At 54.7% G+C, this 25,517-nt stretch overlaps 10 protein-coding genes across 10 annotated transcripts; 6 read left to right on the top strand and 4 right to left on the bottom strand.

The window, feature by feature from the left end:
* Positions 1–1,557: 1,557 nt before the first annotated feature.
* Positions 1,558–2,192, top strand: EV422DRAFT_499940 (uncharacterized protein; the record flags this gene model as incomplete). Its single annotated transcript, XM_053068110.1, has 3 exons — positions 1,558–1,719; positions 1,794–1,997; positions 2,085–2,192. Coding segments are annotated over 3 exons (474 nt in total), but the record flags the coding sequence as incomplete, so codon positions are not given.
* Positions 2,193–2,294: 102 nt separating this feature from the next.
* EV422DRAFT_215882 (uncharacterized protein) lies at positions 2,295–3,083 on the top strand. Its single transcript, XM_053065423.1, has one exon. It carries the CDS (start codon positions 2,346–2,348, stop codon positions 2,919–2,921), a length of 576 nt encoding a protein of 191 aa, XP_052922478.1. The 5' UTR covers positions 2,295–2,345; the 3' UTR covers positions 2,922–3,083.
* A 95-nt stretch (positions 3,084–3,178) lies between these two features.
* Positions 3,179–4,424, bottom strand: EV422DRAFT_540954 (ribosomal protein S27-domain-containing protein). Its single transcript, XM_053071168.1, has 4 exons — positions 4,381–4,424; positions 3,814–3,922; positions 3,580–3,687; positions 3,179–3,463 (listed from the first exon to the last, which is right to left on the bottom strand). The coding sequence occupies exons 1-4, from the start codon at positions 4,384–4,386 to the stop codon at positions 3,432–3,434; spliced, it is 255 nt and encodes an 84-aa protein (XP_052922477.1). The 5' UTR covers positions 4,387–4,424; the 3' UTR covers positions 3,179–3,431.
* Positions 4,425–4,520: 96 nt separating this feature from the next.
* On the top strand, positions 4,521–6,321 carry EV422DRAFT_540950 (putative 40S ribosomal protein RPS14). Its single transcript, XM_053071167.1, has 4 exons — positions 4,521–4,640; positions 5,087–5,249; positions 5,697–5,912; positions 5,996–6,321. Exons 1-4 carry the CDS (start codon positions 4,638–4,640, stop codon positions 6,061–6,063), a joined length of 450 nt encoding a protein of 149 aa, XP_052922476.1. The 5' UTR covers positions 4,521–4,637; the 3' UTR covers positions 6,064–6,321.
* Positions 6,322–7,310: 989 nt separating this feature from the next.
* On the top strand, positions 7,311–8,750 carry EV422DRAFT_499998 (major royal jelly protein-domain-containing protein; the record flags this gene model as incomplete). Its single annotated transcript, XM_053068114.1, has 4 exons — positions 7,311–7,549; positions 7,621–7,744; positions 7,821–7,940; positions 8,010–8,750. The coding sequence occupies 4 exons, from the start codon at positions 7,311–7,313 to the stop codon at positions 8,748–8,750; spliced, it is 1,224 nt and encodes a 407-aa protein (XP_052922475.1).
* A 463-nt stretch (positions 8,751–9,213) lies between these two features.
* EV422DRAFT_508835 (carboxypeptidase A1-like protein) lies at positions 9,214–10,718 on the bottom strand (the record flags this gene model as incomplete). Its single annotated transcript, XM_053068793.1, has 3 exons — positions 9,214–9,607; positions 9,680–10,272; positions 10,365–10,718. 3 exons carry the CDS (start codon positions 10,716–10,718, stop codon positions 9,214–9,216), a joined length of 1,341 nt encoding a protein of 446 aa, XP_052922474.1.
* A 1,918-nt stretch (positions 10,719–12,636) lies between these two features.
* Positions 12,637–15,150, top strand: EV422DRAFT_215762 (uncharacterized protein). The gene is made up of 2 exons (XM_053065422.1): positions 12,637–12,663; positions 12,828–15,150. The coding sequence occupies exon 2, from the start codon at positions 13,078–13,080 to the stop codon at positions 14,686–14,688; it is 1,611 nt and encodes a 536-aa protein (XP_052922473.1). The 5' UTR covers positions 12,637–12,663; positions 12,828–13,077; the 3' UTR covers positions 14,689–15,150.
* A 382-nt stretch (positions 15,151–15,532) lies between these two features.
* Positions 15,533–17,040, bottom strand: EV422DRAFT_215595 (uncharacterized protein). The gene is made up of 3 exons (XM_053065421.1): positions 16,743–17,040; positions 15,930–16,255; positions 15,533–15,843 (listed from the first exon to the last, which is right to left on the bottom strand). The coding sequence occupies exons 1-3, from the start codon at positions 16,773–16,775 to the stop codon at positions 15,687–15,689; spliced, it is 516 nt and encodes a 171-aa protein (XP_052922472.1). The 5' UTR covers positions 16,776–17,040; the 3' UTR covers positions 15,533–15,686.
* Positions 17,041–17,847: 807 nt separating this feature from the next.
* Positions 17,848–19,926, top strand: EV422DRAFT_540918 (uncharacterized protein). The gene is made up of 4 exons (XM_053071166.1): positions 17,848–18,362; positions 18,640–19,227; positions 19,318–19,407; positions 19,481–19,926. The coding sequence occupies exons 1-4, from the start codon at positions 18,206–18,208 to the stop codon at positions 19,552–19,554; spliced, it is 909 nt and encodes a 302-aa protein (XP_052922471.1). The 5' UTR covers positions 17,848–18,205; the 3' UTR covers positions 19,555–19,926.
* Positions 19,927–20,339: 413 nt separating this feature from the next.
* EV422DRAFT_215361 (guanylate-binding protein) lies at positions 20,340–23,093 on the bottom strand. The gene is made up of 6 exons (XM_053065420.1): positions 22,867–23,093; positions 22,204–22,810; positions 21,699–22,144; positions 21,336–21,619; positions 20,692–21,273; positions 20,340–20,629 (listed from the first exon to the last, which is right to left on the bottom strand). The coding sequence occupies exons 1-6, from the start codon at positions 22,970–22,972 to the stop codon at positions 20,426–20,428; spliced, it is 2,229 nt and encodes a 742-aa protein (XP_052922470.1). The 5' UTR covers positions 22,973–23,093; the 3' UTR covers positions 20,340–20,425.
* Positions 23,094–25,517: the final 2,424 nt, after the last annotated feature.

The raw sequence follows: 25,517 nt of genomic DNA, 5'->3' as shown, positions 1-25,517 counted from the left end.
AACAAGAGCCGACCACATGCAGCTCCTTCCAGAGAAGGTCCTGCATTTACTTCCTTCGATTGGCGATTACAAGCAAGAAAATCTCCATTCGAACCGGGGATGATGCTATTACATTCCGCTGTTCCGGAGTCGCACCCATTCGAAGAGCATAGTCGAACTGTGAAAAACTGTTGAAGTATGTCAGTAGAGCAACGGCAAAGCTCCCACGTCAAGATGTTCCATTCTGTATTTAGTTCTCCAGCTCACATGATGGAACAAGAATGGTCAACGCATAAAATGACCACGATACAGACAATGAAGACAATTTTTCTCACAACAAGAGGGATAACATGGCCTATCTAGACGGTAAACGATAGGCTTGTGTGAGGCAAAGCGAGTTCAGTCAGGCCGTACTTTTGATCATTTCGTCACCGAAGGTCGTCCCGTAGACGAACCCTCTTCCCTGTCCACAGTTCTCGCTGAAGGAACAACAACGTTTGCTCATCCACCATTTTCCTGCTGATCTTGTAGGCAATCTGTTATCCGAAGGATGCGTTCCCGGATGTAGGCGCTGATTCAGAGCCTTCCTCACCCGGGTGCCATATCCGCGTTGGACCCATTTGCGGGTCAAGAAGGGATATTGGTCTGACTTAACAGAGGTCACTTCCCCTGTTGGCGCAGGAACCGTACGGAATGCACCCATGGTGGCGGCAGGAATGAAGGCAGAGGCCACAGGGACAACTGGCCGAATACGATGTTACTCAATGAGAGTGTGCATATTTCAGCACGTTGGCGGAATGCGTACTCATTCTCGGGTGTTTGGAGTCCCTGCAGCTAATGAGGTCTGCCTATCTTCTGGTTGTGTTGTTCGAGGTGTGATCATTTGGCGGGTTCTTCGTTGCTGTCGCCACACGCAAGACCATGTGGCCGCCAAAAAATAGCCCAGGCACGCGAGTAGGATGGCGCGCGATGCGAACCCTTCTTCGTCGTCTTGTCGAATCGGAACTCAAAGTGAAACCGGCGTTGGTCGCCAGGTTGGCGCCCAGGTGGTGTCCATGGCAGGTGCACAACCAACCAAAAAGCCTAGCCCTCCTACTTGCGGCTACCATTCGCAAAAAAGATGGGAGCGAGTAAGCCCACGTCGCAAAGTCTGCTGCAAAACAGTATATCCAAGGCACATGAAGCTCGATGCAGCCTCAGCATGGAACTGCTCAATCTGCTCAACTTCTCTGGGTCCCAATCCTCTTTGTAATGTTGCAAACTTTGAAACCACAAACAAATGGGGCGTTCTCTACCTCAGCAGGTATCCACTGCGATTTCCCAGTCTGCGTGTGTGGGATGAAAAGGCAAGCGCGCTCTGCTTACGTGAAGGACCTCGTTGTTCACTTTCCCCTACGTTCTCCCAGCGGACTTACAGTTGTCTGTCTCAACGGCGACGTCCAGGCCGGGAACCCATCCACCGAACCGTACTATATTCTTGCCCTATTCCAAAGCTTGTTTCTTGGACAATAATACGAGGAGAAGCTTACATCTCCGTCAACGGCGTAGGAGTCGGAACGCAGGAAAGCCCAGCACAAAATGAAGTACGTGACTGGACGAATCCCTACTCAATTGTGTGAAGTCATCTCGATCGCTAACCGCCGCAATCCCAACAGCGTCATTAAGGAAATCGACCGCCTCAACAACTCCGAACTATTGCGAAACACCAAAGAGACAGCATCATGGCACTCGCAATACCAGGTAAGACTTCCGACCCACTGCCCAACTTCCCCACTCGCCACTTTTCCGCTAACCAACCCCATTCCAACCACCAGGACTCGGCCTACATCTACGTCGGCGGACTACCATACGAGCTGACGGAGGGGGACGTGATCACCATTTTCTCCCAGTTCGGGGAAATTGTGGATGTGAACTTGGTCCGTGATAAGGAGACGGGGAAGAGTAAAGGGTTTGCGTTTGTGGGGTTTGAGGATCAAAGGTCGACGGTTTTGAGTGTTGATAACTTCAATGGGACTAAGGTGGGTGTCGAGCGGGTGATTGGTGTTTTGCCAGGGGTCCTTTCATTCAAGTTTGGGCCGAGTTGCTGATCCCATTATCATTCGCAGATCCGTAACAGAACAATACGCGTAGACCATGTAGCCAAATACCGTGGGGAAAAGAAAGACGATGATTATGATTCCGAAGAGGAACGAAAACGGAAAAACCAGATCCTTCCGCCTCATCTAAGGCCGCGCGAGGCTGGTGCAGAAGAAGGTATGTCTTGTCTGTCCTCGCAGAGCTTCACTAGTTTGTCGCATACTAACACCGACATTCGTGAAGATTCAGAAGACAACGACGAAGCAAATGCCCTGGACGAAGAGGACCCCATGCGAGCATACATGCTGAACAAAGCCGCGAAAAAGAAAGCAAAAGCAGCCAAGAAGGCCGCTAAGAAGGAAAAGAAAGAGAAAAAGGAGAAGAAGCGAGGGACGGCGGCGGTTGGAGATGATGGACACGATGACCGGGCGGGGAGGGGCAGGGATGCGGAGCGGGGGAGGACGTCTGTGGATGGCGATGGAAAGCGCTCGTTCGACAAACATGGCGATCGCGAGACATTACCAAGGGAGGCACGGGACGATACTGGCAGAAGGGAATCACGGAGAAGCAGATCACGCTCACCACCGCCCCGCTCTCACGCTCGGCGCTTACCACCACCATCTCGACGAAGGTCACGCTCCCCACCACCCGGCACTCGCTCAAACCGCTCCCCGTCACGTTCACGATCCCCACCCGCCCGCAGATCCCGCAATCGGTCACGATCATTCTCACCAAGTCCCGACCGGAACGACACACGCAGACGACGCTCGCCCTCGCGTTCCAGGTCTCGGTCGCGGTCACCACCGCCGACCAGGAGATTCAGGGGCCGGTCATGGTCACGGTCGCCCTATGATAGGAGGAGATGACGGGCTAGGGGATGGCAGTAGGGAAGAAAGTCATGTTCCGAGTCACGGCGTGTTCGTAGGGAGGCAGGTACTTTGATAGGGTGGCGTGTTTCCTACGCGCGTATTGTGCTGTATGGAAACCGACCAAGGAAGGCCCCTTCGTAGGTTGTACTGTATATAATGCCCGAAAACGACTCGTAGATCTCATAGTTCGGCCAGCTTGAAAGCGTACAGTTTTCCCGCAATGGAGCCTATCCGCTCACAGCCATGGACCCTGCAGAAGGAGCACATGCACCAGCACAACTGTATTTGAGACCTTTCTTTATTTCAACGATCCAAACAACGTATGCGTGCTCCAGCTCGCATCGCATCGCATCGCAGGTACAGCATCCCTTTCCCGTCCTCCAAGTTCGTCAAGCAACAACAGCAGGCTAGCCCGTCGGGGTTTGATGATGCGAGAAAAAGATCAATAATATATGTAACAAATGCGGAGGGGTCTGTGCTGAGATTTGTTGCTATATTACGGATGCTTTAACCGGACTTCTTACGGAAAGAGCAGCCCTCTGTGAAACGAGAGTGGAGAAAGTAATGAGTACGGTGTAGATTCGAAAATAACCGACGTGAATGCAGGAGAAGGTGCACCACCCAAGACAAAGGCCTTCAAAAGTACGGTACTTACCGGTAAGACGGGCCTTACCACCGGTAGGTTGGCAAAGCACCGTTGCGCAGCTTCCGCAGAGAACGACAGTCTGAGCGTGGCTGAAGACTGTGGTGATGTTGAAGCATCCTGTTGTTGAAGGGAGAAAATGAGGCAAATGTGATAAGTAAATGAACCCCTCTGAGATACCCGACTCGCAAGCGCAAGCCCGATAAGATGCACCCCCGCAAGCAAAAGCGATCCCAGTGTACGTACCAGGGCACTTGACGTCCATGAAGTAAGAGTTGGGGCTCTGTACGAGACGCTTGAGCTTGTGCCTGCGGGCTTCGCTAGCCGCGGAGGGGTTGAGGAGATCGACGGCCAACTGTGGGAAGGGGCGGAAGAGGAAGGCCAGCGTTAGACTCTGGAGAGAAGGACAGACTGGTTGTGCTGCTTGTGCGGAGGAGGAGCGGTTTGGCATTTCAATTCCGAATCCCTTCGCTTGCGACCATTCCGGAGCGGAATCCTGTCGAGAATGGACTGGGATTCGCCAAAGTCCAAAATCCCACTGAACCATCTGGAAAAGTCGAGTCCAAAGAGACCTGGTCCACCCTAGCCTTCTTTGCCAGCCCCCGTGGGACTCCCAGGAGGGTAACCAAATGCGCCAAAATTTCTATTTCGCGATTCCGAATTACCGCCCTTCTCGCCCGTTCGATTCAGCCTGCACGTCCGCCACAGCTCTCTGTCCCTGTTCGGTCGGGCATAGCCTCCCCCTCCACCTAGCGGTTGCAACTTTGTCCTGTGGAGTGTGTGAGTGTCTCTATGGGGGTGTATGCTACTTACAGTCATCCTTGCAATGTGAGTTCAGCGACGAAAAAGGGAAAGAGCGAAAAGGGATGCGTTCCTCTGCTTGCCCATATCCTCCATCTCTCTCTCTCTCCCATGACAGTCACATGACGTGTCACGTGCAGCGTAATTCAACCCCCGCGACTCGCCCCATTCCCACCAAGTCGCTGCAAGCTGTGCGATCCTTCCTTTCGCTCCCCCCTTCTGCCAACGCTCTCAATTGTCACAAAAGTCGACAGACAGCAACATCAGCCATGGTACGTATCCATCACCGGACGCAGGCACGGACACAACGAACGAACGAACAGCACGACACGAGAGATGGAGCGGAATGGATGGATGGATGGATGGATGGACGGATGGACGGATGGATGGATTAGTGAGGAAGAGAACAGGAAATGGCTGCGACCACGAGGGAAGGAAGCGAGTGGACAAGGCGTTGACTAATGACGATGGGGCTACTCACACGACATCCGTGGGTTGGTGCGCATGCGGTCGAACGGACGGTCGAGGCAGTTGTGCATTCGGCATCTTTATGCAACGAAATGGTGTTCAGCGTGGGAATCTATGTCCCCAGCGGTGCTCTAGACATCTTTGACGATGGCAGACAACGCCACTACCTTGAATTGGGCGGAACAAAAATTCAATTTGTGCTTCGGACGGACCCCTTGCTCATTCCGTCATTCCCGTTCTTATTCAACAGCCACCCAAAGCCGCCAAGCCTGCTGCTGAGAACATTAAGCTCGGACCTCAGGTCCGCGAAGGCGAGAACGTCTTCGGCGTTGCTCACATCTTCGCCAGCTTCAACGACACTTTCGTTCACATCACCGATTTGACCGGCCGTGAAACGATCTCCCGTGTCACTGGTATGTACCTATTTCGTTTTGCAGTTATTTCGCTACCCGATGTACTCGCTCTTTGGCCGGGGGTTCGTGCATACTGGCTTTGTGATAAGAAATGGCGTGAAACCCCATAGCTGTCACAACTGTATGTTGCTACGTCCTTTCCCACCCTTCCCATACGCTTCTATTTCCTCACGCTGAAGCATGATGGAATCAAGGGTAACACCAGAAGCCATTCTCCGGAAACGGTTCGAAGGCATGGGAAGGTGTATTGGACGTGATGAAACTCGTGCTTGAAACCCACGCAGTTCGTTTACGTGTGGCGAAACTGGGTGCTTGAAACCCACACAGTTCGTTCACGCTCCTCCCCCGACCAGAGGGCGGATCAGTGGTGAAACACGCAATCCGTACCTGGGCCCAAAAAATGACCGAAACCTTTCTCTCTGTTTGGCAATCTCTATCCTCTCATAGGTGGTATGAAGGTGAAGGCCGACCGTGACGAGTCCTCTCCCTACGCCGCCATGTTGGCCGCTCAGGACGTTGCCGTCAAGTGCAAGGAAGTCGGCATCACCGCTGTCCACATCAAGCTCCGTGCCACTGGTGGTAACGGTACCAAGACCCCCGGTCCTGGTGCCCAGAGCGCTCTCCGTGCTCTTGCCCGCTCTGGCTTGAAGATTGGTCGCATTGGTATGTACCACTGTTCCTCAACTCGCAGACTTTCGAGCAACACGGACCAGGCGCTGATCGTTTCTATTTCTTCATGTCTACAGAGGATGTCACCCCCATCCCCACTGACAGCACCCGCAGGAAGGGAGGTCGTCGTGGTCGTCGTTTGTAGATTGTTTCCCTTTACACTCTACAAAAAGATGTCCCCTTGCGCCTTTTCATCCGACTTCTCCCTGGAAGCCTTACTTTCAATCCTCCTTCGTCGTCTTGCTGCCGATTATACATACGTATGTCGCGCGTGAAACGATGAAAGGCTGTTGTTAGTACCCTCTCAGATTCCCGCACCAGCTTTCCAATCCACTCTTTCCGATATCCCTTGTACCACAATTTATCTAATGCATGTCAATTGATCGCATTGGATGTCTTGGATTTGTTGCTGTCTTGTGACTTGCTTAGACTTGCTTATGCATTGGTCGAGCTTTCTTCCCGTGGTGCGATTGTCCATGCTCCACGGGCATATCTATCGTTTCGCCGCTCTGTTCCTCAGATTCCTCAGATGCTGGTTTGTAGGGCAACATACTGTACAGCAGATCGTCGCCCGTCATCGCACTCGCACCGCAGGCGCGGCCGTGGCCGATGGCGAGAAACCCAGAGTCTCCCTGCACCCACAAGCAGAAAGCTAGGACATGGATGGCTATGTGCTCTCCATTGCCCCAGCCTCCTGCAGCCGTTCCTTCTCCGGAACACCGTCCTTTCGCCGCCGCACCGACGGACACACACAAACGTCCGCCGAACCGCCTTATTCCATAACAGCGGGCTTTCCCAAACACGGACTCTCGGCGAAAGGAAGGGCTGAAGGAAGAACGCGAGGCATGACTGACGTAAACAACCGACGCGCGCGCATAAGGGACGTGCACGTTTATTTGCAACGGCGATCGTCCTGTGTTCTTTTTTTGGTTGTTCTGGCGAAGCGTTCGTCATGACGCTTTGTATGTAAGATTATGGAACAATGGTTTGCTGAACAAGAACGGAAAAAATGAGGGATGGGTGGGATGGGTGGGATGCGGCGCACGCATATATAACGGCCACAGGTGCTGCCAGTTCCATTCCTGTTCCAAAGTGGTTCTTCGCCCTGTAAATCAGATCCCCCATTAAGCCAGAGGAACAAGATGTTGCGCACTCTGTTCCAATACTTGGCGGTTTCATCGGTGTTGGCGGCAGTGTTCGCGAACCCTATAGATGTGCTGCACTCCGTCACACACAGACAGGATGGCAACATATTGAAGGATGAGGGCAAGTCTGGGCCAAAGCTCAGGACCGAGTAAGGACAAACGCGGGCTATGCAGTTAACACGAGATCGCAGGAAATTGTTAACAGAGCCATCGCCGACCCACCTGTAGATTCCTCTTCAAGTCCCAAATGCCCACAGGCGTAACCGTCTCCAAATCCAATCGTATCTTCGTCAACTACCCCTACTGGTCCGACGACATCAAATTCACCGTTGCGGAGCTGGACCTCAAATCCCAGAAGGAGGTGCCGTTCCCGCCTAAGGGCATTGATCATTCCTTGGTTGGGCCGGGAGCGTGGAATACGACGCGGCAGAATGAGACGTTGGTTAGCGTGCAGAGTGTGGTAGTGGATCCGTTAGATCGGTTGTGGTGAGTTTTGAGAAAGATCTGGGGTTCCACGCGGTTTGACGAGGGATGACATCTGATGCATTTGGGTGCAGGATCTTGGATACGGGCCGGCCCACCATCAACAAGACTATGCAGCCGGCTTCCTATGGTGGACCGAAGCTGATTGCGGTCGCTTTGAACAATAACACTATCGTCAAAACCATTTTTTTCCCCGAGGTAAGATCCACCGGTCCATTATCTTCTCCGAAGGGCGGCAGAGATTCATAATCGACAATGCCGTCCGTTTTCCTAGACCGTCGCACTTCCGCAGAGTTACTTGAACGATATCCGCTTCGATCTGAGGATCTTGACGCAAGGCGTCGCTTACATTACAGACTCGTCCGACAAGGGTGCCAACGGGATCGTGGTGGTGGTAAGTACGGGGGAAGTAACGCTCTTCTCGTTGAATCCCTCGACTTAACGGATGACTTCGCTTCATCAGGACCTGGAGACCGGCGCATCCTGGCGCCGCCTCGACCGCCACCCCTCCACCCTCCCGACCCCCTCCTTCGTCCCATCCGTCTCCGGCCTCCCCATCTTCCTCCAACCGAACGCCTCGGCGCCACAAGGCTACATGACCGACGGCTCCGACGGGATCGCGCTTTCCTCCGACGGCCTGCGCCTCTTCTACACCCCGCTCGCATCCCGCCGCATTTTCTCCGTCTCCACCCGCCTGCTCGCTGACCCCATCGCGGGGGACAACGATACCGCGTCCACCGTTATCGACCATGGCGAGAAGGGCGGGACGTCAGACGGGCTCGAGGCGGACGACCAGGGGAACATCTACATCACCAACCAGGACCAGAACGCGATCCTCCGCGGGCGACTGGTCCAGAGCCCTCTTCCCAAACCCCTCCCGAACGCCAAAAACAATACCAACGCAACAACACCGGCAGTCCCGCCCCCGCCCGTCCTCGTCCTCACCCCCTTCATCCGCGACCCCCGCATCCAATGGGCCGACACCCTCAGCGTCTCAGCCAACGGGCGCATCTACTTTACCTCCAACCAGCTGCATCTGCAGGGCAAGTTCTGGAAGGGCGAGGATAGGCGGCAGCGACCGTTTGTGCTGTTTAGCGCGCCGTTGGAGAAGGGTGTGCGAAGGGTGGAGTTGACCTGTGAGACGAGCGGGTTGGTGCCGTGTGATGGGAGTGAGGCGGGTGGGGAGTTGCAGTGTAGGTGTTGAGGCGGAGTCGGAAGTTGCATGCATTTATTTATCGTCGTTGCCGAATCTGTACAAATGAAATCGCACTCTTTCCACACTTAAAGTCGGAAATGTTACGCAATGTTTGGTGTAGGAGCTCTCCCCAATTGAAAGAGGCCATCCTTTCGCCTCAGAGCTGCCAAAATGATATATCTGCAGCGAACAAAAGCGAAGTAGCGAAAAGCGGAACATACAACGAGGTATTGGTGTGTACAGATTTGATCACGAAAAGCAGAGGAGTCCATATACAGGTAGGTATATCAGAAGAGATCCGCATCAGGATTCAGGCCAGGGCATCAGCGATGTCCCCTCTAAGGCACTAAGGTCAGATATGTAAACAGCGGTGCTCAAGGCGCCGGGGGAAAAGTACAGATAGGGAGTCGGGAAATGCCCAAGCAAGCGACAGACTTCAGATCGTGCGTCTCAGTCTGGCGTCAACAGCCGTTCAGGCCGAGCGAGCAGCAGACCTAGCCTGAAGGCTCGCCGCCTTCGTCGGCAACGGGTTCGCCAACGCATACTGCACCCACCAACTAACCCCGGCCCAAATCTCCTCTCCCGTAGGCACAATCTGCTTCGGGTCAATCACAAATCCCTGGTTCCCGAACGCATTCCCCGGGCGCAACTCAATGCAGAACGCGTAGATGCGTTTGCGGTTGTACCAGAAATCGGTGGACGTGCCCGTGGTGACGTACAGGTCGATCGATTTTTGGGACGTGTAGCGGACCTGGTGTGAAGCGTAGATCTTGTCGCGGAGACCGTCGCCGATGACCTTGTTTTTGGCTTCGTCGGGGGAGTCGGCGCTGGTCCAGCCGAGGGGGCGGAGGACGAGTTGGGAGTAGCTGGGTAAAGTCATTGGAGGGTTAACGCGAGTCCTCAAGTCGCCGTTCAGGGCAAAGACTGTTTGTGCTTACCTGTGGAAATCAATAGCCCCAACAAGGTTGGTCTGCGCCAAAAAGTAATTCTGCACCGCCTGTGTCTCCGGCTCGCTCCCAGCCGACGGGCCCCTGTACGTGTCACTCGACGTCGACGACGACGACCCGCCCTGTCCCCAATGCCCATCATCGTAATTCCTGTTCAAATCCACCCCGCTCGGGCTCGCCCTGTTCTTGCGCCAGAGTCGGTTGGACCCCCACGTGTACACATAGCCATCGGGGTTAACGATCGGCACAATCACAAACTGCGTCGTGTCGAGCAGAGTCGGCGCAGAGGCGTATTGCGAGACGAGCTGGTTGGATACCCACTGCACGGTGGAGCCGGAGATCCATTCGCGGGCGTGGATGAGGCCTTGGAAGAAGAAGGTTTTTTTCGTAGCGGTGTTTTTGTTGCTGGTGATCTTGACCGCGAAGAGGTCGCGGCCTTGACGGGATTTCCCGATGGAGGGGACAAAGGTGACGAGGGTCGGGTTGTTGGTGGCCAGGGCTTGGTACCAGGCTTTGATCTCGTCGTAGGTGTGGAAGGCCGAGAACCAGTCGGCGGCGGCGGCGGTGGGGTTAGCGGCGAAGCCCTGCATTATCGATTGGGGGGGAAACGAGTCAGCTCTTACAAAGAGCGTAACCGTACGCAAACAGTTGATGATATTGTCAATGGAAGACTCACCAAGCTAGCCGCCTTGTTGACACTCTCCCCCTTATCAACAATCTCCTGAATATTCTTCTCCAAAACCTCCACTGTCGCATTGTAAACCTTCACCGCCTTCGCAATCGGCCCCTTTGTCCCCAAGAACTTCCTCTCTTCGGGCGCGATCCTCACATCAATCCCATCCGCGCCCGTGTTCCACACATCGAGACCGAGCTGGTCTTCCAGCAGGGCATGTAGGGCCGCAAGACCGTCCGAAGAAGAGGTGGAGACGCGGACGAGTTGGTGGTTGGTGTACGGGCCGGCGAGGACGGTGCTGCTGAGGAGGGCCGCGGTGGCGGCCAAGGCCGTGCAGGCGTGGGCGAGGAAGACCATTGTTGTGGTCGAGGGGGTATATGAGTTGTGTACGCAATCTAAGGGATGTGGGTCTGCGCCGAGTCCAGCGGGCAGCGGTGTGTATGTGTGTGGGGATGTGTAGGAAAACCAAGAAGGGAGCAGCGTGCCCTGTCGAGCTTTTATAGCCGGGACGTCCATTGGCGAAGATTGTGCTGTGTATGTACAGTGTGTATGTCCTGTTCCGGCTGCAGCGACTTTGGAAGAACACTACGCAACATCCGCGGTCCATGATCGACCGTGTATGCGATCAACGGCAGGGATTGCGCCATGTCGGAGCCATGCCATGTATTCTCTCGGCTAGCGAGCAAGATCAGTGCGGCCAGTCGTACATGGATCTCAATTTCAAGGAGGGTACGTCGGAGGGAACGGTTCTGTTCCCAGACGGGCGTATCAGAGAAGGAAGGAGGGGCGTGAAGTCCTGGTGTTTGATCGGATTTTGGGCGAGGTTGGTACATGCCTGGTTTGCGCCGCCCTCGGCGGCTGGAGCCTGGGGCCTGGATGTATGGCGCAAATCACGGATTGCAGGCGGGTCGCAGAGCGGGGATGGTCCAGGCTACGCCATTCGTACAGATGCTCGCAATGCCATCCTCGAAGGTTTTCCAACGGGATATGTGGGATGCCCCTATATCATTTGGGGCGCCCATGACGAGGATGCATACGCGTATAGATCGCTCTCACACATGCACGGAATGCGGACGAGATCACAGAAAACCTGAACGGTGTCTCGCCGCGGCGAATATCATGCGCTGACGACATGCCGGGCAGACGATCAGCTCCGACTCTGCACGAAAATGCGATCCATAGTCCAGACGGACGATCCTTCCCTGCAGAAGCGCCCCTAGATTTCGGCGGAACCACAAATGCATGATGATACCGTGGTCCGTACATCGATCCCAAGTTGCCTTGGCTTGCGCAATCCGAGTAAGGTTTTTAGGTGTCTGTCGCGCCCGGTCATAGTACAGTATTTCCAGTTCGTTTTGTGCATCTTTACGATTTTGCGTCCTGCATGAAACGCAAAGCCCAAATCCTGATTCCTGATCTCAAGGGTCTGAGGACCTTCGGCGAGCCCGATCGACATCCAGGAAGATTGATGGTAAATATGGCTATGCTCGAAACTCTATGCACTGTACACTACATACCGCATACAGTATGGCGTCAGGGAAGAGCGTGATCCTGACCTTTCCCATCCATCCGACGTTCGCGAGACACTCTGCAGGGCGAAGAAAGGGAGATTGATCCATCAGAGAGATGTACAAATCGCTTGGATGTCAGCCATTGCAAACTGTGGCGCGAGCGAGCGGGAGCGGAACACAAACGGGCAGGGGAGGGCGGCGGACATTGCGCGGAAACGCGTGAGCACACCCCTTCGTGATCGCGCTCCTTTCCTTTGGGATGGTCTCGTATCAGAGCAGGAAGGTGTGCAATGTGCATCCAGCCTTGGCCCTCCCCCCTCTCCACGCACTCCCGATCATGATCGCAGGGTATTCCCATGGCGAGCTGTTGCCAGCGTATTGCGAGATATCCAACCCACCACCATCTGATGCATATCTATCTATGCATGTGCAGTATCTATGTCAGCAAAGACAAAAGTCGATATCGCGCTGGTGTTGTTAGGTCGAGGACGTTGCATCAATGCGTTCCAGCGCCATTCATAGAAGCCATGTACTGTACGTACGTAGACAACCTTTTTGAGGGTTTCCAACACAGATCAACTGGCGGACTTTTCGCTTCCTCATCGCTAATTTTCAAGGGACATCCAGGGCAGTTCCCAAGTCAAAAGGTCATGGTGGCAACATATTGAGTGTACCTAGGAACCCTGCGCCTGTGAGCCGACGACATATCCATCTTCCATGCATATTTACCATATGTAACTAAGATGGTTGCGACGGAGAGCTGAGATCGATATCTCGAGGACATCATGCATGTGGGTGATGGATGATAGCTACTGAAGCAAGGGGGGCCCTTTCTTGAGATGGAGCTGCGCTTCCCGCCGGCTTCACCCGCCGCTCTTTTTTCCCTCCCCTTTCTCTCCTCCTTCCTCTCCTTCTCCGCTCGCTCGCCACCACAACCGCCATCCCTTGAGAGTAGGCCCATTGCAGAAGGGGCTTCCACTCCAGGAAGTGGCGACGACGTGCCCGTCCGCCTCCCCCCCATCACTCCCCTCGGCGGCTTCTCGGGGCAAACCCGCAACTCACGCGCAGATCTCCCACCTTCACGGCCCAAGATTACCTTCACCCACAGCCCGATACCGCCCACTTAACACTCAACGACCATAAGAAAAGCACTGCTCCGAAGACATTCCCTCACGCATGGCCCACGACTCTTCAACCTCCTGAACATGCCCCCAACGGCACCGGCAACAAAAGCAGTGGCACCCTTTCTCATCTCTCACTCGCGTTCCTCTCGAAGCACCTCCGCAGCAGCTGCAGTAAAAGCGCCACTGTCCAGGCGACTCCTGCTGAGTTCACCCCGACCTCGCGTAGTGTTTTCGGCCCGGCCCGCGAGGATCAGGCTGCTCGAAAAGCGACACGCAACCACGAGGGCGGCAGCAGCAGCGGAAACAGCAAAGGCAGGAATACTCTGGGCCTTGCAGCAGAACAGCCTTAGATTGCAAAAAGCGATGGAACAAGCAGAGATGCTGCACTGCAAATCCATCAACAGGCTCGTCGTGTTTCCATGTGGACAGTGTGACTGTAAAGCGGCGATTGTGACGGAAAGCAAATCGGCGGAGGAGAGCATGTCTTCGGTAGACTCGGCACCGAGAAGGCATTCCATTGCGATTGCGCAGACCACCCATCGACGCCCAGAGTCGGCACCTAAGCAACGGATTCATCACGAACGGCAACTCAGTCAACACATTCACCAGCAGCGCGCTTCAACATCCCAACATCAACATCTTGATGGATCACATCAACCTCGCCCACAGGAATCTCACTCACGACAACAGCAACAAGCTCGGCAACATACCCACATCCACCATCACCACCATCACCACCACCACCACCAGCCTCCTCCCACCCCCCCACCCGCCGTCCGCACCTGGCCCACACCCCCCTCCTACACCCAACTCATCATCGCTGGCCTCGTCATCTGCGCCGTCCGCGCCAAACGCGCAGCCGCACTCATTCTCAAACCCAAGTGGCATCGCAGGAAATGGGCGAGGACGTTGGGGGATGCTGCCCTGGTTGGGTTGTTGGTGGGGAGGGTCGTTAGAGGGAGGGGTGCGTTTACATCGCCACCTGCATCTGCCAATGCGTCTGTCGAGCCGACGACATCGGCGCCCGCTACGCATACCCCACGACGGTCTTCAAGGCCATTGCACCCAATACCGCCATCAAACATCCACCTTCGACATCCCGCCCTCTCTCACTCATTCACCACAACCACCACCACCACCAATGATACCTCACCAACCGAACATCCTCAACAACATAAGGATAAGCACCTCATATCTCACACCTCACATACCTCCACCGCCGCCGCCACACCAGGCGTACATACCACCATCACAAACACACCCTCCGACACCTCACCGCAACTTCTGACCCTCCTCACCCACCTAACAACCATCCTCACCCACATCTTCTCAACCCTCACAACACCCCTCTTTCGCCGCCTCCTCAACCTCATCCCCACCGAACTCAGCTTCCTGTACACCTACACACACCTCTGTCTAACCACCCGCACCTACATCCCGCTCCCGCTCGTGTTTGAGAGCGAGATGGTGAGGGGCTCGGGAGGGGAGGTTGTGGACGTGAGCGTCGGGGTGGGGAGCGTGTTGGCGCGGAGGGCGACCCGGGCGGTTGTGAAGGGGGTTTTGGGCGGCAGGGGGGAGATACCGTCGGCGGGACCGCACCCGCTGCCGACCCTGGACGCGTCCACGCTTGCGATCGAGTTCCCGCCGTGTCCCGAGTTTGATGCCGACGATGACGGCGTCGATCTGTGGTGAGACCACCCTCGCGCGTTAGCCCCTTCCACAACAACGTTTCACTCTCCACCCCCCCCTCACCTTCCAGTCCCACACAATGTATAGTCTTGGTTTTTGTACAGACCCCCCCCCCCCCCCCCCCTCTTTTTTGTCCCCTTTTTTGTTCCCGTTTTGTCCATGGATTCCCACCCCAAGTAGATATACCGTAGTTAGTTCGTTTTATTCCCCGGTTTTTGTGCGTACCAACCCCCCCGGCTTGCACCGGGCCGATCGAGTTGGTTCCCCCCCTTCTTTTGCGGCCGTTCTGACGAAAGGACCCGTAGAGTATCGATTCCCGTATCGCCCCTTTTGTAATGAACAGTGTCTGTACGCTAATGGATGTACCGTAAACAGTCAAAGCACGTTCTGAGTTCTCGGTGCCGGATACATTATGCGACCTACACGTAAAACAACACGATGGACGGGACATGTGCGAGGTCTCTCTGATCATGTATGCGAGCAACAGGCGTATGTATTCTAGAATCCAGAGATATGGGTACAGATGGAGTGTGCAAGGGGGCGGCGTTTGATGCTGTGAATGTGCGTCGCGTGAGAGGAGAGGGAGAGAGTCCGCAGTGGACTAGATGGGTTGCACGAGAGCTCCTCGGACGCACACCGGTCTCTGTTCTCCTCCTCCGCTCGTCCGACTTTCGAGGTTGGGCGCATTGTTAGCTTCGCAGCAATATCCCCTCGTATCCCCGCCGCAGGTCCGAAACTCGAGGCGGGCGGGAACCCAACGAGGCGGAAAGGGGTATCACGTCGACGTTGAAGCTGGCCCGTTGATTTGACGACCGTGACCGCGCCGCTGTCCCATACACCTCGCTCTCCCCGCCCGCCCGCATCTATCCCGATCCCCATCCCGTCAATCGTCTATCGGCTATCGCTCCACCTTCACAAACCGCGCGCAGCAATAAGTCGCCGTGTGCACCCCCACATTCGCCCACCACCCATCCCTCCACCCCGCCGCACCTCCAGATCCCTCAAACAATATTCTCCGGCCGCCTATACCCCGTGAGTTCCGACAACGATTCTCCGAGCTTGACGACGGTATGGCGGATGACCCGTTCGTCAAAATTGAGTGATTTGGACATTTGCCGGACGGATTGCGGGGATGCGTAGAATTCCATTGTCCATGTGCTACATAATCGAATCAAAAGGGATTCGTCAGCGTAACTGCAATCAACGGACTCAGAATCATCCCTTCCCAAGATTTCGATACATACTCCCCCTTATCAAAGATCGTCTGATGTCTCTTCATCCGATACACCAGCTGTCTATTCTGCTCCATTATCGAAAACCCCTTCACCACCCCCTTACGGTCCATAATCTGCGTGGCGGCCATCTTCATCAGCGCCTCGGTGGGTGTTAGGGGGATGACCTCGTCAGCCTTTTCGGGCTCGGGCGCGGAATTGAAGGCGGAGAACGTTGATTTTGGTTGGGTGGAGGATGCGAGGGGGTGGGCGGATGGTGAAGTGGGGCCGAAGACGGATTGGCGGGGGCGGGGGGAGGGGGCGGGGATTGGCTTTTTGGGGATTTGCCGCGCTACGGCCTTTGTAGTGGGAGTGAGGGAAGCGACAGGTGAGCGATTGGGGCTCATTCTCCGCAGGGAAGGAGAGGGATATCATTGATGTCGGCGGGAGAGCTAGACGCGAGATCTCTAACCGCCTTCGCCAGTCGTCCCAGGCCTCCGGCCCATGAGACACTCCACATAAACCGATCCCCCCTTGGTGTGCTGCGGTCCCTTCCTTCTCAGGCTCATTCGCTCGTTGCCCTTTGCACTCGCTTTCACGTGTCGAACCAAAGTGATGCTCTTGGTCTCCGTCTGCTTAGTCCACATTCCCAAGCCTTCTCATTCGTTCATTCGTGAACGATCTCCGTCCGATAGTCGTCGTAATTCCATGCGCATCGCTCACACAACCTAAATTTACGTCGCCCTCCCCTCCCTCACCTCTCCCCTCCCTCACCTCTCCCACACCCTGGCCCGTAAACTCGCAGCTCCTGCTCTTCCAACAATTTCATAGAGAACACATACATACCTTTGATATGCACACCAATTCGTAAAGAGGCATTTTTTCGGTGATTCGCTGGTTGTCAAGTAGGACGGTTCTTATATGACGGAACGGCGTCCGGCTGCCTGGCTGTGCGTGCTGTATGGTGGTCAGATTGCGAGAGGGTGGTTGGTTTGCATTGGGGGCTCATCGGCGAGAGGAACGAGGAGGGTTGCGCCACGCCCAAGCCACGCCCAAGCCACTCCCGGCCTCGTTCGACAGTCACCATTGACGGCCTCCTTCCCTACCACTGTGATTTGGTGGACCGCGTGTTATACAGTAGGAGCCTATGAATCTTTGCTACCGTTGAGCGATGGAGGTGAAGAGTGCGCCAGCCTTATATTTGGAATTGAATATTTGCGATGCGATCAAAGGAACCATAAAAAATGATATTCACCCAACAGGCTGCTGACGCCGCTTCCTCCTCCTCCGCCAAGTGCCAACAAGTTCCCCACTCGAACGGAACTTAGTTGGCTCCATCGGCAAGCACCATGGGCCGAGAGCCCTCAAACCCGATTCCTTAAATTGGAAGAGTAGTTCTGGGATGAATTGCACCGCCCGCTTAGCAGAACCATCATCAACCTGCCAGACGGGTTCAACAGCGACCCTCGCAAGCAACTCAAGAAGTTGATGAAGAAAGCATCGCGGACGCCCTTCGAAATCATGACCGGCGAGCAGTACGACGCGTTCAGGAAGAAGGAGCATCCTTTTCTCTGGAATAGATGCAACTATTGAAAGAGTGAGTCAGACGGGGTATCGTCAATCCTCATCATGCCTGTATATACGGGGGTTCGGGATCAAGGCAGTAGCGGCGGTCCAGACGCCTTGAAACCGACTGCCGTTGGCCAAGAAAATAGTAAGGAGCGTGGGAAGATCCACGTCCGGATTTGACTTTGACAACAATCTGTTGAGCGGCCCCTTGTTCGGCAGAGTCATGGACGTCGGGTTGGGACTTGGGGGAGAGTCCCAGGATATCGGGATGTGGGACGATGGGCGATCATGCGAATGAACTCGACGCTAACCGTACATAGCCGTATATAACCGGGTCTGTTCGAAGCGCGACGTTTAGAAACTCATCAGTATGCGAGTTGTTAGGGTTAGACATGGTGGCTTGGGACTCTTGGGAGGGAGGTTGCGGTCAACAAACAGCCCGCAGACGCCCTCGTCCTTTTGCCGGCCTTTCTAGCCCTCAGAAAAAGAGGGCCTGCAACACAAAGTCATAACCACCCGCCCGCCCCCACTCGCACACTGCACTACCCACCCTTCCACTACTGCTGTACAGGAGCCGTTTCTTTCGGGGACGGACTGTCACCCGCTCACTTCAGCCACCGCAATTCTAGGGATTGTCGACTGGGGGCCAAAGATTTCCCCCGCCCTCAGCAACACTCAACCAACGTCGTCCAAAACGTAACCACCACCACCACACTCACCCAACACACCCCTCACAAACAATGCCCTCCATCAAAACACTGGCTCTCACAGCTGGAGCCATTCTCCTCTCGTCGTCTTTTGTCGCCGCTCAGAATAACGTTCATTTGGGCGCGGCTTGCACCCCAGCACAAGACCAGTTTGGTTGTGACGGCGTCACCTTTGTCTCTTGTGATAAGGGTAGGTACCGAGAGGTCGAGTGACGAAGCGGAGCGCACCGAGCGGAGCGAGGGCCGAGTGGAGGGAAGGAGGGAATTTGGAAACCGAGCGAAGCGAGGAGAGTGCTTGAGGTGCGGCAAAGCCCAGCTCCGCCCACCGCAGCCCAACATCCTTGGCGCGAGGGGAGCGAGCGAGCAGGGAATCGTTGTCATCCATCAGTCATCAAAACCCATCAATCAACGCTCCAACGATCCATCGGTCGATGTACTTATCGTTCTTTCATTTCATTTCTCCACAGACCAACGCAAATGGATCACGCAAAATCTGTGTACTGGGCCATGCATCAACGACCCTCCGTATTCGTCATTGTGCAGCTCAAACTCGCAAGTCGGCCCACTGGGAGCTGGCGCACCGGCCGCAACGACTAGCAACCCCGCCACCCCAGCAACAACCAACGCCGCTAACCCAGCAGGATCCACAGGCGGCGCTGCGACTCCCAACCCCGCATCCTCAGGTTCCGCCGCATCCGCAACGGCGAACCCTTCCTCCACTGCAACTCCCACCACCAACAACTCCAACGCCAATCAAGATCCCAACGCATCCTCCTCCTCCTCCTCCTCCCACATCGGCGCAATCATCGGCGGGATCGTCGGCGCACTCGTCCTCCTCGCACTCATCGCCGCCTTCTTCATCTACCGCCGCAGGAAAACGACCGGAAGTGCCACCAACACGCCGTTGATGGGACCCACACCCCCAGTGACGTTTGCGTCGGCGGGCAAGCAGGAGATGGGCGAGGCTGGTGGAGCGGGCGAGGGGAGCAGTTCGTCGGCGATCGGGGGGATTGCGGCTGGGTTGAGTGTTGCGTCGGTTTTGGAGAAGAACTATGGTATGTTTCGTGAAGCGAGCGCGATCGAGCGATCGTCCTCCTCTATTGAAATTTTTACGTAGGATGCTAACCTCCATCTCTATCCTATAGTCGTTCGTCACGATTACCAACCTGCCGCAGAAGATGAAGTGCAATTGAAGGTCGGCGACAGGATCCGTTTGGATCTCCTGTTCAATGATGGTACGTTGGGAACGAGTTCCCACTCGATATTGGGTCGAAGGAATGCAAAGTGTCTTACTCGTATTTCTTACAGGCTGGGCGAAAGGAACGAACGAAACGACCGGTCAACAGGGGTTGCTTCCCGTTGCTTGTCTCCAGGACGCTTAAACTCTCCAACCGCGACACTTACCAAACGCGGCGTAACATTCTTACACATTCGCGCACATGGACACTCTCCGCGTTTACTTGGACATCAGTAACCTGTCTCTCTCACCCTAACCGAGATCCCCCTTTCGGCGTATATACTGTATGTTCCCACCACCACACCCTGACCACCGGATGGCGTACCCCCCACCCACCCCGCCGCGCATCCCCCAATCCAAAACAATTCACTACCCTTGTACCTTCTACTTCCCCTTTTTCCACGACTCTCTGTAATCTATGTGTACTGTAGCATCCCCCACCCGCTCGTTTGTATATCTTGTATCTGACGCTGTCGCTGGCGCTGAGGACGTGTGGAGAATAGCATGCGGATTTTTTCTTGTCTGAGTGGGAATCATTGCGGTGATTGAGTCCATGGAGTGCGGGGCAGATTCCATCTATCTACATGATAGAACGGGACTTCCCCAGAGCCGGAGGGAATGATAATATCGACGCACAATATGTTGCGCTACTAAATCACGGCACTTCCAGCCTGGCCTGAGTCCAACGTGTCTCCGGGGCAACGATGTTTTCATAGAACGAACTGCGAACTAAACCGCCGCAGGTGGACACAAACCAGCGAAGCCGAGTAGTTTCCTAAAACCGCTCCACAGAATATACACAAATATAGACAACTTGCTTTTGGATGGCACTTTCAAATCTTGATTTAACACATTACACGCGGCAGGATCTTCGGGTGGACGAGCCTCAGCTGAGCACACCACAGCAGCTGGACCTAACCCCCCTCCCCGCCAGCAAGTTACAAGCCGGCCCAATCCCATGCAAAACTTGCAGTCGAACAGGGGCGAGGATCGCTAGCTGGTATCATCAATGAATGCTATCCATGATACTGACATGGTCTTCCCCTGCCACAGGGCTCTCCTGGCCGTGTTGATCCTCGCCCGAGTCTAGCTTGGCAAACGCCCCACCGAGGCAAGCTTTGCTCAAAAGTTATCTGCGGGACAGGCCGAGCCCTAATCTCCTCAAATTCCATTTGCCTAATGTGATTCATTCTCTCCATCTCCCGTTTCAGATCTTCAAACTGTCAAATTGTGCGTGAGCGCGGAAGTCGCGTAATCACGGTAGGCATGGTGCATACAATACCTGAGTCCGATGCATTTCTGCCTGAGCGTCCCGGTTTTCTAGAGCTTTCTTCCACTTACGTTCGCGCTCATCGAGGTCTTCCTGGTGCTTTTGCACCCACAACCTGTGTTCTCGCACAAGCCTTTCCTCCAGGGCCGCATTGGCAGCAATATGCTGCCGTAGCTGATCGCGGTGGCCTTTTTCCCGCTGATCATTATCCAGACGCATTTTCATGAAATTGGCCTCCAGGCGTTGACGCTCCATCACCTCCCGCGCGGCAACTTTTCCGGCCTCATCAAGCTTGAAGTGCAGAGCCTGCATCTCGGAGCCTCTGGCCAAGGTCTGCTGAAGAGTCTCTCTCACTGTCATGGCCATCGGCCCGACGCTCAGAGTGTCATACTCTTTGAGAGCTGCTTCTACAGCCGCTTCATATTTCGCGTAGGAAGCAAAAGCCTTCTTCGAAATCTTCGTTTCCAGGGCGGCACATATGCGTGCCTGGATGACATCGCAGTGCTCGCGGCTCTTGCTTCGGTTCATCTCCACATATCGATGGTATTCGCCGCTGATTAGCACCCCTTCCTCGTCGTACTGCGCGAGCAAACCCTGCATCCCCGTTCGAATTAGATTTTCTCACCCCCGTGCAAGTGCCGCAGTGTTTTATATACCTTTAGCTTATTCACATGTGTCTCTATGTCAGTTCCAATTATGACTTCACAAAATCGGCCGATGGCTTGCTCCTGGAACGCCGAGTGATTCTCGAAAAGTGTGTCCATATCCACGGGGAATTTTGGAAGGACATGGCTGCTCATGAGCTCGGTGTATTTCAAAAGGGCTTCCGCCTGTGCTTTGTTGCGGGTGTTTTCGCACAAAACATCCCATGTGTTACTGATATTCGGGACGTCCCCTCGATTGAAAGCTGTTATATACGACTCGGTCATGAGGAGGAATGCTGGATACTTGCAATTTAGTTTCCGCCAATGATCTTTGCCGCAGGACAAACAAACCAAGCCCGAAATCCGAAAACCTACCAGGCCCGTTCACTTTTGTGACTGTGTCGGTAGCGGAAGAAAAGAGTTCTTTTGGTCCCGTGACGGAGAAGACCAACTCCCGCAGAGAATCCATTAAAGTATACCATAGGCTACGAATTTGTTCCGGCCGAGCCTTATCAATGTAGCGAAGCGCCTTTTCCTTATGTATGGGACGGGGTAGACGTCGAAAATAGTGTCGCTTGAACGCCGTTTTGATGAGTCGGCGTACACGGTTTCTGTTGTCGACATCTTGACTGAACCCTGGCTCCTCTTTCATCTGTTTAGCGAAATACTCATCGTCTGTCTGCTCCTTCCCGTCGATGGATACGTGCTCCAACACACTGTCTCTCATCACCCAGATCAGGCTCGGGAAGTGTTTATCAAAATCAGCACCGGTCTCTTCTCCGCTCTTAGTTCGAAGGTGCTTGGTCAAGTCTATAATGAAGCTGAGTCAAAGAGTTTGAGTGATTTTTGCGTTTGATGACATCGTTTCAAGGCATCACACCTGAGATCTTGTATCTGAGCGGCATCTAGAACACTGCCAATCTGATTGTAAATCAGACATGAGCTCAAGAGAACCGCAAGACTGAACAGCTGCAGGTCATACGCAGCCGTGTTGTTCTCCGTGTCTTTGAGGCCTTCGAAGTCAAGCAGCAGCAAGACCTCATCTTTGTCCGCTTGCTCGAAAGCCCATAAATAGGACCCCCGGGTTTTCCCTTCGGCAAGAGGTCCCAGCTCAAAACCAGATTGGGTGCCGAAAAGTTGGTTCATCAGGAAAGACTTCCCGTGCCGGTAAGTTCCTGCAATTCCTATCACCGATACATTTTTGTTAATGCCCTGCAGAAGCTCGGTTGCCTCCGAAGTCACTTCAAATGTTCGGCTGGGACCGGCCAATGTCGTCTTGATGAACTGAATTGGTTTCGGGTGCAACGGGCTTCGTCCTTCCGTTGGATCGACCCGACCGGATGGAGGACCAAGCGCATCTAAGGAGCCCAAGGGCGAGGCTAAGCCTGACGCTGCATTTTCTTTATTGTTGTAATGTGACTTGATCTCTGGGAGAGGGAGCGACGGCCGTTCGGCGTAGGCCGGAGATGGTTCACTCTCAGGGTTCGCTACAAGCCCAAGTCAATTTCACAATAATATACATGGTTGTGTTGCGAGCACTCACCGTCCACGACTGTGCCCTTTGACCGCGGCGCAACTGACGCCGCTGTTTCCTGCGCCGAGTTCTTGTTGGGTTGCACTCTTGCATTTGAAGATACGCAGCAGCCCATATTGACGTGTGAGCCAGTGGTAGCGCCCCCGGACTCTAGCACAGTGAAAAGTCATATTCGGACGTGGAATAGTTCCGTCGGCCTTTTGGGTTATCCTGTTATACATGTTGATGTAACTCAAGCTTGTTGGGATCAAGGAGCTCGGGAAATTTAGTGGCGGGTCGCTGACTGTTCGGAGGTTTCTTTGCTACCCTTGTCCGACTAACGGTACATCAACAATGGGTTGCTGTGCATCAACCCCGGATGCATGGGTTCATCCCAACCAAAGATCGCAAACGTCAGCGAAGGAATCCTATACGCAGTCGGAGTGCTCCGTTACAGCGAGTGCTCCGGGTGATTCGTCTCCCGCTCACCGGGAACAGTCCTCCCTCATTTCCACGGACACGACGAGATGTCCAAGTACACTAGGGTTGGGGTCAGCCCGGCAAGGAGAACCCTGCGGGAGGCCACGACCTTGTCACTATCATGAACAGCGCACCCTTGGCAATACTGCAGCTAAGCCCGAGTTTTGTGGATTTATTTTTGGGCGAGGATCATCGCGGCCAGGACAAACCTGTCCTAGGCCGCGGCCTTGCCCGTATCATGAATAAAATGGTAGGTACTACATATACAATTGTATCTCCATTCCCTAGCAATAAACTGAAATTGCCGTCCAAGGCACACGCGGCAGAGGTTATATTCCAACACAAGGCTGACGGACGGGGACGGGGAGAGCGAAAAAGTCCCGTGAGACACCCACTTTTCCCCTTTTGATTGTTCATATGAATAAAAAAGGAACCCTCGGAAACTTAAGTGCAATTGGCCTAACGCCGTGGGCGATCAACCTTCATGTTCCCCCTTGGAAACGTAAGAAAGCTTTTCCAAATTGCGGAACATAATCTACGAAACGTTTTTGCCGTCCTACGGACAGAGTAACTCAGCTTCGCAAGGCCACCCACGTAGAGCGCTTGTCCATCCCTTGTGCTCCGGTCCTTGCTGCTATCCTGCGTGCGCCCGTCTTGGCCATCTCCAGTGCACAGCAACCGTTCGCCAAGTCTGCAGAGCGGGCCGGAATGTGTAATCGCCACAAAAAATCTTCAAGACAAACTCTCATATTCATTACAAGCGTCGGCCGAGCAAGGAACGCGCTTTCGCACGCGCGGAAGGGGAACCAGGAGTCCATAGCCACCATAGACATTGACCGGCCACTGGGTGACAATGGGCGTATGTAGCAAAACATGGAAAGAGCGTGGGTCATTCTAGAAGGTGGAATGGCATCCATCTAAGTCGGGCAAGGTGGAAGCCTCTGAAGAACGGAGAGTCTGGGAGAGGTGTTAGGCGGGAAGGGACGATGGCGGTATGGGTGCAGTTTAGTGGGGTTTGCCAACTTCGCCCACCTGATCCGTAGCCCACCAAACTACACTTTGCTGCGGGAAGAGAACCCCACCATACTACACTTCATCAACAGTGGGGTTCACCCCGCACCCCCACCAGGGCTTTCCCCTGTGGACCCCCCTCTGCACGCTGCTCGTTTGATGATGTGTTATAGATATCACATACACATTACAGAAAGAACCCCACTCAAGGGGCCTGCGCTGTCGACCATCACCAAGCCTGTGCGCCCACTATGCCCCTTCCCATCTACTGTCACCCTCCAGCCGCAGATTTCCAATTCAAACTCTGGCGATCTGACCAAGGGTACTCTCCGGCAGCATGTTGAGTGGGTCTGGAAAACTGCTCCATGCTGGGTTGGGTTTGAGTGATTTTGGGTTTTGAATTGCAAGATGGTGGGTCAAGATTCTGGCAATGCGCGGGCGGCCAGGCTGGGAAGAACACGCGCAGTAAAAGCGACGCGACTGCGCGAACGTATGTGCGCACTGAGCTTCCAGCAACATCAAGTCCTAAACCACATTTTTCGCGCACAAACAACGCACCTACTCGACCGCCGAAGGTGAAAGACAGAGCCCCGACGACTGGCCTGATTGGCTGCAAAGGGAGTCTCGCCGCAGCTTATACAAGCGCTACCAACGCATTCCGCACCCGTGCCGGCGCCGAGGGGGTTGTTCAGACAAGCGGCTGGCCGTGGCGATTCGGACTTCTGCTGGACTGCATGAGATGTATGATGCCTCTCCCGGTCGCCTCCATCCGAGTTCCGCGTCATTCAGCGCGTCCGTGCAGCCCACGCTTCTTGCATGCCCGTCCCATCATAAGGGATAGATATGTCGCTGGCCCATATTGATGTGCGCGGGAGGATGGCTTCTGGAGGCTCTCCGAATACGCATGTATGTCACTCGGCTGCGGGCGCAGGGAATCGAGGTTGGATCAGGTGTGGGTACTCCTCCTGAATGCAATCCCGTGCCCGCCTTGAATGCACCACGATCTCGCCGACATCCTCGAAAGCAAAGATGTCGGTTCCGATCTCGAATGGGATGTGGATTCGTAGCCCGCATTCACGACGGAAAAATGGAGGTGGTTACGGTCGGCGACAACGCAGATCTTCGCGCGGGCCCTTCATGCAGGCGACCCTTGCTGCCAAGGATGCTGGAAACACGCAGCCCACACGAGT

The sequence above is a fragment of the Fimicolochytrium jonesii genome (genome assembly GCF_025526975.1).
Source record: "Fimicolochytrium jonesii strain JEL569 chromosome Unknown EV422scaffold_27, whole genome shotgun sequence".
Classification (NCBI taxonomy): domain Eukaryota; kingdom Fungi; phylum Chytridiomycota; class Chytridiomycetes; order Spizellomycetales; family Powellomycetaceae; genus Fimicolochytrium; species Fimicolochytrium jonesii.
This window is presented reverse-complemented; position numbering and strand designations above follow the sequence as displayed.